Source organism: Alosa alosa, chromosome 8 (assembly GCF_017589495.1).
Source record: "Alosa alosa isolate M-15738 ecotype Scorff River chromosome 8, AALO_Geno_1.1, whole genome shotgun sequence".
Lineage (NCBI taxonomy): Eukaryota > Metazoa > Chordata > Actinopteri > Clupeiformes > Clupeidae > Alosa > Alosa alosa.
In genome coordinates this window covers 12,566,588-12,575,671 of record NC_063196.1, presented here as the reverse complement: position 1 = coordinate 12,575,671, position 9,084 = coordinate 12,566,588, and the positions used below count along the sequence as shown (strand labels likewise).

The window sequence follows — 9,084 nt, the reverse complement described above, 5'->3', positions numbered from 1 at the left end:
AAAAATCTCTGGCAGTAATGTAGGTTTGAAACCAGTTTAGAGCATTATCAGAGAGACCCACCCACTTCGCAAGGCGGTGAATTAGGATGCTATGATCAATGGTGTCAAATTCCGCACTCAAATACAGAAGAATAAGGATTGAGACTTTATTTGAGTCAGTACCCAGTCTAAGATCATTGACTATTTTTACTAGAGCTGTTTCTGTGCTGTGATTTGATCTAAAACCTGATTGGAATTTTTCAAGGATACTGTTTTCGTTGAGGAACTGATTACAAACTACTTTTTCAAGTACTTTGCTCAGGAACGGTAGATTTGATATAGGCCTGTAGTTGCTCAGATTGGTATGGTCAAGATTCGACTTTTTAAGTAAAGGTTTCACAACAGCGGTTTTAAAAGCAGTTGGAAATATACCTGTTTCTCATGATGTATTTATTACCTTGAGAATAAAGGGAGCTAAGCTATCATATACATTTTTGAGGAATCTAGTAGAGATTGGATCCAAAACACATGTTGAGGAGCCGGTTTGAGTTATAATTTTACCAAGATCAGATTGAGTAATACTGCTAAAGAACCTTAATTTTGGGGGGCTGTTTTTGGTTGTACTATCAAACAAATTAGTTGTGTTACCAATAGCCTCCCTTATAGAAATGACTTTGTTTTTGAAGAAGTCTGCAAATTCTTCGCATCTTAGAGAGGATGCCTGACTGAGTGTATCAAAAGGTGTTTGATGCAATAGCCTATCAATGGTGGAGAACAACACCCTAGAGTTTCCACTGTTTTCAGCAATTACCTTAGAGAAGTGGTTCCTTCTCTCATTCCGAATAGCTCTATTATAATTTGCTATTTTTTCTTTTAGAATGGCACGATGAACCTGTAACTTAGTTTTTCTCCATGTTCTCTCAGCTTTTCTACATGATCTTTTTAGATCATGGATATTTTCCTTCATCCAAGGTGTCAGTTTGTTACAGGGCCTTTTTTTAGTCTTTAAGGGTGCCACTCTGTCAAGCAGAGCGCCTAATTCATGATTGAGAGCCTCTACCATTTGATCAATGGGATGATGTAAAATATCTAAATTAGTGGGATGATGTAAAATATCTCAATTATCTTTCAATATAGTAATACATACTCCAAAAACTCATCCCGAAATTGCAATCAAATCGCGACTCTTGGACATTAGAGCAGAACAGCAATTCATAGCTCTTATAGACTCTAGTCTATAAGAGCTATGAATTGCTGTTCTGCTCTAATGTCCAAGAGGAGTATGTAGTATGTAGTATTTTGGAGTATGTATTACTATATTGAAAGATACACAATAATGATCAGACATATTTATATCATTTACTGATAAGTCTGTGACTTCTATCCCTCTAGAAATGACTAGATCGAGGGTGTTGCCAAGGTTGTGGGTGGGTAGCATGTAACATGCTGCTTTAGCTCTAAACTGTCCAACACATTAAGGAACTTACTGGCTTTAGCATCAGTTGTCTTATTGACATGAATATTAAAGTCGATAACGCATAAAAACAGATAGTCAAATGTGTTGTCATTTGTCACACACATATGGGTCATTCCGTTGGTGCACCGTCTCAGATGTTGCTCAAAGTTAGTCTACCCAATATTTAGGTCCCAAATCTAAGACCTGTAAAATATTTTTTGTTAAATTCCAATGTTTTCATAATTTTCTTCGCCCTTGATTTTGTATCATTTCTACACTCTCAGAAATGCCATGTTTGGGCATTAATATCTTTAATATCAAACTTTGTAGGGTGGAAGACAGCCATGATCTCAGTATGATTGTAGTTAAAATGATGTTCTGCATGCCCATTTGTTTTATATAAGGCCCTACTGTAGATATGGAACAAAATACAAAACTGGTGACATTGAGGGTCTTCCACATGACATCAATCATTATCTGGTCTGCAAATACAATATTTTATTAATGTTAAGCCAATAAATACACATGCAACAAATACACATGAAGATAATAAGGATAAAACAAGGTGTTGTTGCATTTTTGGTAAGGTTCAGGACTAAAATGGTATGTGGGGTAGCTAGTAGGAACACGAAAATCAACATGGAAATGGCTCAGTTTATATTTTGTGTATAAAATGCCAATGATGTACCATGTTTTATACATAAATACACTTACTTGGTTATATTGTATACCAATGTGTTTTCATTCTTGTCCCTGAGGCAAAGCAATTATTTTAACTCTATTTATTAATTAATGGTACAACATTGGCACTTTGTACACTAAGTGCCCGTACACTGAACTACTTTCACATAAGTCACTTTTACACTGAGATCGCGCAATATTCACGGGAAGAGGAGACGAGACCATGGTACTTCGTACCTCGAGTGTTTACATACAAGCCGGAATATCGAGGAGCCAGGAGGCAGGACCAAATAGCAAAAAGAAGTGTGAAGTGCAACACTGGGGAGTAGCCTGACAGATGGGAACACGTGAGATTTTCTGAACCGGGGATTTTGCTATCACTAATTTTACCCCCATGACTTTTGACAACTGAAAATAAAATATGATACTATGAACAGAAAGCCTCTTCAATGTGCTTAATCGCCATGTAGGATAGCCTGTTAATTACTATGAATGTATGAAAATAAAGTTGTGCGTCACTTAGTGAAGGAGCTAGTAACATTGCTATAACCTGAAGATGAGTCAGATGTAGGTTACAGTTAAGTTATGTTGTCCATTCATCTACAAATGCTTTTCTTATGGATGCCAGAAACTGGGTAAAGCCTGCTATCACAAGTTTTGGGCTAGGTCCATAGGCTATACTGTAGGCTCGACAAAGTGTTTCTGAATAACAAAAACATTTAAACACATGCCTTATTTTATCAGAAATGTATCTCAAAAGATGTACACACATTTCATCAAATGTTTTTTGGTTGTAGCATCTCTTTCTTGCCCAAACTCTCTACTTTATGGGATGCAAGCCTTAGGGTACAAATGCCTAATCTGCTGACTAAAGTAAGTTGGATGTACTCCATCTTTTGGCAGTGTATTCACTGGTGCAAGCCAAAAAGGCTCAACATTTACACTCTCTAAACATTTGATTTCATATCAGCACTATCTGCAGTCATTAGCATTAGCGTGGAAGTCACAATATGATACCACTTTCAAATCTTGGTCAGTTGCTCTCTCTCTCTTATTTGAAATGCCCTTGGGGAAATTGTATAAATTCAGCACCACCAGCAGTCTTTTCCTTGTGCATTCTTTGACCTGGAAAGGTAAGTAAAAGCACCTCTCATATCTACCTTGTAATGCATGTAAATTAACTACATACACCTGATTCCTAGAGTAAATTAGGTATGGACTGCTCAATTATATCAATTTAGTAGTAGACCTATTTACTATTATGACTATTACTATGACTTGGAAGGATAGCATCTACCTGAAACTGTTCTGGTTCAGTATATATTCAGGCCATCTGGTCTGGATTGTGTTGATTCTCACCAATAACAAATGTGATGCCATATTGTCACCTTGATATTTTTAAAGTGATCATCAGTTATCACTAAACTGTCTATTGGGGCATTGGACAACAACACTGGTGCATGGAAAGTAGCTTGTCAAACTGTTATGATTAAGTTAATGATATGTGGAATCATACAGTAGGCTATGTGCTTGTGCTCTCATTATGTTTGAGTTGTGAATAATGATATAATATAGCATAGCATAATATATACTGTAATATATAATTCACTAAAATTCATTTGACCTCTCCCTGTTGTGTTGCCTTTGTGTTTTTTACAGTACCACAGCCACCATGTTCTCAGTCGCATTTGTGTTGGCTTTCATCAGTCTGCTTCAGGTGCCCGTCACCTGGGGAGAGGTTAGTGAAAGGCTCTTTTCGCTTGGTAGAACTAAAAAGTATTAACCAGTGTCCATGGGGATATTTACCATGGAAACAGACATTGTATACTATGTTCATTCTATGTTATTAAAGTTCACACCATTGCAGAGTGTGGAGATAGTTGTAAATAATATACTGGAAACAGCTTTAGTATGATTGTGTTTGACTCCTGCCATGCTTAATCTAATTCTACCTTTGTTTTCTACCCCTTTTCAATCCATTTCATTTGCTGATACTGTTTCTTCAGACATGTAAGTATGTTTTTGAACATAGTCCCTGTTGGATCAGTATTTCTTATTCATTTTGGAGGCCAAGCAGAGAAGCTACATAGGCACCCATTGTGTTTCTACCTTTTCTTATTATCATTGGGGGCACCTTTATTGCAAAGGCACCTTTAGGGCCCTATCTTAGCGATCTGAAATGCATGGTCACTGGTGAACAGCTTAAATAAATTAAGGGGTTAGTCCAGTCCACATTGGGGGTGGTTTTAGTATTAAACGTTGGGCGCCTGGCGCAAAAAGGTTGGTCTTATGTTTCTTAATGGGTGTGTTTTGGGAATAACATCTTTTAAAACAATGAGAACGGCATCTGTAATTGCCTTTAACAGCAAGCAGCGCAACTTCAAACAGCGCATCAGTATTTTGATAGTCAGAGGCGCATTTGAAGGAATCTGCTTGCATGCGAGACCGTATGGAACAGGTATTCCACTAAACCATGCTTTACTAAAACCTAGCAGAGTATAGCCTATGCGCATCTGCACATGTCTATTATTTGAACTCATAGGCAAAGTGAAACTTCATTGTAGTGTCATAGTCAACAACAAAACAGTTAGCCTATACACAGTTAGATTACTGCACTATTGACTGACAATGGGTTACCATCGAAAACATAGCCTGAAAAAAGCAACACTTACCCCAATGAGATCTTACAGCCACGTCTGAAATAATAGTATTGAGTTGCCATGGCAACTCTGCTGAGCTGCTTGGTCCCCTCATTGCTGTTTGCAGCTATATTTACCATTTGTCTTTCTCTTTTTCTAGATGTTCAGCTTGACACAAACAATCCTGCCGTCCAGAAGGATATTGTCAACAAGCACAATGAACTCCGGCGATCAGTCAACCCAACTGCCAGTAACATGCTGAAAATGGTAACACCAGCATAATTACAAATCAAAATACATAAATTACTCCAAGCATACCACATTGGTATAGTATATAATAGGTTTTGACATATTTCTGCATACAGTGCATTATATAAATTGTTCTGTTGATTGATCATTATTAATAGCAAAACATGCTATCTAACATGATGATGGGTATATCAATAATTACAGTAACAGCTCTCTCTCCCCCCCAGAGTTGGAACAGCGAGGCGGCAGCCAATGCTCAGCAATGGGCAGACGCATGCACAGAGACACACAGCACTTCCAGCAAGAGAAGCATCAGCAGTACTGTGTCTCCTTTCTCTCACATTCTTTCTATCCCTCGTTCCCTATCTGCACACTCACACAGATATGCACGCATTCACAGATTCAGAGGTCATGATTCATTTGATCTACAAATAACAGATAAACTCCCTCTCTTCCTTTCTATCTAGCCTGTCTCTTTATGTGTGTCTGTGTGTGTGTTTGTGTGTGTGTCCACAGCCAGCGGGTGTGGAGAGAACCTGTTCTTCTCCAGCGCTCCGCTTTCTTGGGACGATGCCATCCAGGCATGGTTTAACGAGGATAAGCACTACAAGTATGGTCAAGGCCCCATCGGAAATGCTACAGTTGGCCATTACACACAGGTGAACTCACTTGACAACACCTGAGTCTGACTGACCCCTTGATGGTGTTGCTAAGGGAATGCAGCTGTGAATTACTCATGTTACTGGAACAAAATACATTAGCAGCTTCTCTCTCTAACTCACTTTAACACACACACACACACACACACACACACACACACTCACATAGCACATCTCTGTGTCTCCTTTGCTCCCTCAGGTGGTTTGGTACAGATCCAATGAGATCGGCTGTGGTGTAGCTTACTGCCCTAACGGTGGCTTTGCCTACTTTTACGTCTGCCACTACTGCCCCCCGTGAGTCCTCTCCTTCTGTCTCTGCTCAGGCCTCTGTGCGAGATATTTCTTAGTTCGATGAAAACATGTTACCACAGTAGAGTTTGGATCAGTTAAATATTACGTGCCCTTGGTATAGCTCCACACTTAATTTAGAGAGAGATTTTTGAGTTCTTGTAATGTGAGATTTGGGCTAACTTCATATTAGTTTTCTTCAAAGTGGTTGTATGCACATCCCACCTCACTGAGGCCAGGTGCAGGACAAAAAAGGCTTGTCAAGGAAAGAAGAGTAGTTGTCCGCACACGGCAATCTCCCAGAATAAGTAAGGGATAATGTATAGAATGCCGGTCTGCTGCGCATCGGGGTCTGGTTCGCCCTGTCGGGACTTATTTTCCCAATAATGACCGGCGTTTTATACATTATCCTGCTTATTACACGGCTACTTGCCAAAATGAAATAATAAACTCCCCACGATATGACTTTAGCCTACATAGCCTAGTCTATTTGTTACCGTTCATCGTGACATTTGCTGAAACAAATAGTTCGCAACACACGCTGAACTTGAATCAAACATTCTTTAGAACACAGCTGATCAACCGTCTGCTTTCACTTTTGAATGAAGTTCCAGTCCTGGCGTAGTGATATGAAATACCTGAATTAGAAGCACAAATTCCGTTGCCATTGACAGCGGTCATACATTTTTTCAGAGGTCCTTTCCCAAGAAATAATGACCTCTAGAACTTTGGGAAATCCCATTCAAGTCAATGGAGCGTTCTACTTGCCTTGTGAAGAGCCATGTAATAACTACATTTATTGAGTTAAAAACAAAATGCAACGTTTCAACCCACCAGGGTCTTAATCAGGCCTGATGAAGACCCTGGTCGGTCGAAACGTTACATTATGTTTTTAACTCAATAAATTTAGTTATTCTGGGAGATTGCAGTGTGCGGACAACTACTCTTCTTTCCCTAACTTCATATTAAACATGTTAGTAGCTATATTTAAGGTAGGAGTTATAAAGATGTTTGGTTGTCTACTGAGAAACTCTCTCACCTATACTCACCATTTCACTTTGCAAGTAAGTGTGCACATTCATGGTATAACCTTATGCTATGTCTTCTCTTACCCCTTTCTGATTCCCATAGTGGAAACGTTTTCTTTAAGGGACATAATGGCTATGCCTACCCATACAAGGAGGGTCCTCCCTGTGGTGACTGTCCTGATGCCTGTGATAATGGCCTATGTAGTAAGCCTGTTTAAATGCATTCTATACATAAATCATCAATGTATAAGATTAATAAAACAAATAATGCACATACTAGAATGGATTCCCTGCAATGGCAAAATACAAAAAGAAAATCCAGAGTCCAGCACCCTATTAGCAGGGCCCCTTCATAATATTGGACAACTTCAAATCTCATGGTTGCGACCTGTGTACTTTGCTTGTCCAAAGACTGAGAAACTTCATTTATAATTTCTTCTTGTTTCCTCTCCCTGTCTAGCCGACCCCTGCCCATACAATGACAATTACGGAAACTGTCCAGAGATTGCAAAGTCCTGGGGTTGCAGTAACACAAATGTTGCTGACTGGTGCCCTGCCTCCTGCAAGTGCCAAGGCAAGATCATATAGGCATCCTGAGAAGCATTTACATTAAGGAGGCAGGAAGGATAGAGTAGTGCAGGAAAAGCAATTACTTCAATATTTAATGCTTATGTGTATACCATCTGTAAAAGCATCTTGTCATGATTTTCTGATGATGAAACCATCTCACAGTCTGCTTTACTATTACTATTTTAATATCAGAGGTTTGGACATTTATTTCAGTTGTTGGTCTCTATGAGCAAGTATGTGGTGTTGGATGCAAATGTCTGATGAGGTGTTTTTGGAAATAAAGCATCTTCATGTTCATCTGTGTCATAGTCTTCAAAGACAGAATCAATCTTTACAAACCTGTTATCAGTATGACAAACAAAACCAGCAGAACTAAACAGTGATTTTGGGTGCCCTTGAGGTGTCCATCTACAAAGAAGTTATCATGTTATCTTTAAATAAGTTACACAGGCTTATAGCAGCCAATAACATAATAATGGCCAATAATGTAATAACTGCCAATAACATAATCATTTTGGCCATTTTTAATGTAATAAAACCTGTAATTTAATAAATGGGGAATAACGAAATAACATTTCTGAACCAATAATGTAATAACTGCCAATAATGCAGTAAGTTATTATTAAAATAGGCTTATTTACTATGAACAAACCATTTATAACTGTGTGTACAAATACTTTATTTATGAGAATTAACATAGGTGCAATGCTTTACAAATGATGAACAAAGCATTTTGTAATAGTTTACAACTGGTTTAGAATGGGAAAATGATTTCATTTATAAGTAGTTGTTTCATTATTTATTAAGTATAAATCATGTACTTAACAAACATATTTTTGGATAGGCTTATTTACTATGAACAAACCATTTATAACTGTGTGAACAAATGCTTTACTGATGGTAAATTATGTATGAACAATAAATTACTAATGATGAACAAACCATTAACTAATGAGTAACAAAGGCTTAATAAATGATGAATTGTGTGTAGTTATTATAAAGTGTTACCCAATCATGTTTTAAGTATGACAATCATGTTTTAAGTATAACTAAGTATAAATGAAGGCTCTCTCGCCCGCCCCTACTGCCTGTAGGAAGAATATCCCACTTGTAAGTTCGGTGTATCCTACCCGCCGACCGAAGCAGGATCAGTTTACAGCACAGAGGCAGGCTAACGAAACGCTAGAGATTGTTGCAAACGTGTGTATACTGTAGTGGCAGAGCCGGCGAATAAGCAGCGAAAACCCTTGACGGAAGACGCAAAGAAAAGGAAAAGAGCTTCAGACCGAGCGAGGGAGAGTTTCGTAGAGAAAAAGCATCAGGCTTGCCTGGTGTCCCTTTAAAGTATAATCATGTTTGTGCAACATGTGTGAAGAAAAATGCTTGAGTAAACACTTGTGGGTAGACCGTTTGACAAGCTGAACGCCAGACAGAAACCACAGAAAAGCTTACTCAGAAATATTGTAGAAGAATGATGCACAGAATAAAATAAGTGTTACTTTTGCAGAAGAAGGCACACATATAAACAGGGGAAA

At 38.4% G+C, this 9,084-nt stretch overlaps 1 protein-coding gene across 1 annotated transcript; it reads left to right on the top strand.

The window, feature by feature from the left end:
* Positions 1-3,682: 3,682 nt before the first annotated feature.
* On the top strand, positions 3,683-7,803 carry LOC125299334 (serotriflin-like). The gene is made up of 8 exons (XM_048250574.1): positions 3,683-3,854; positions 4,123-4,126; positions 4,916-5,022; positions 5,232-5,322; positions 5,521-5,663; positions 5,863-5,957; positions 7,083-7,183; positions 7,440-7,803. Exons 1-8 carry the CDS (start codon positions 3,789-3,791, stop codon positions 7,565-7,567), a joined length of 735 nt encoding a protein of 244 aa, XP_048106531.1. The 5' UTR covers positions 3,683-3,788; the 3' UTR covers positions 7,568-7,803.
* Positions 7,804-9,084: the final 1,281 nt, after the last annotated feature.

Excerpts from the sequence above, each read along its gene's own strand:
- LOC125299334 (XM_048250574.1), top strand. The coding sequence starts at position 3,789 with ATGTTCTCAGTCGCATTTGTGTTGGCTTTCATCAGTCTGCTTCAGGTG. Across the intron at positions 5,023-5,231 it reads CCAGTAACATGCTGAAAATG|AGTTGGAACAGCGAGGCGGC; the intron begins GTAACACCAGCA and ends TCTCCCCCCCAG. Across the intron at positions 7,184-7,439 it reads CTGTGATAATGGCCTATGTA|CCGACCCCTGCCCATACAAT; the intron begins GTAAGCCTGTTT and ends CTCCCTGTCTAG.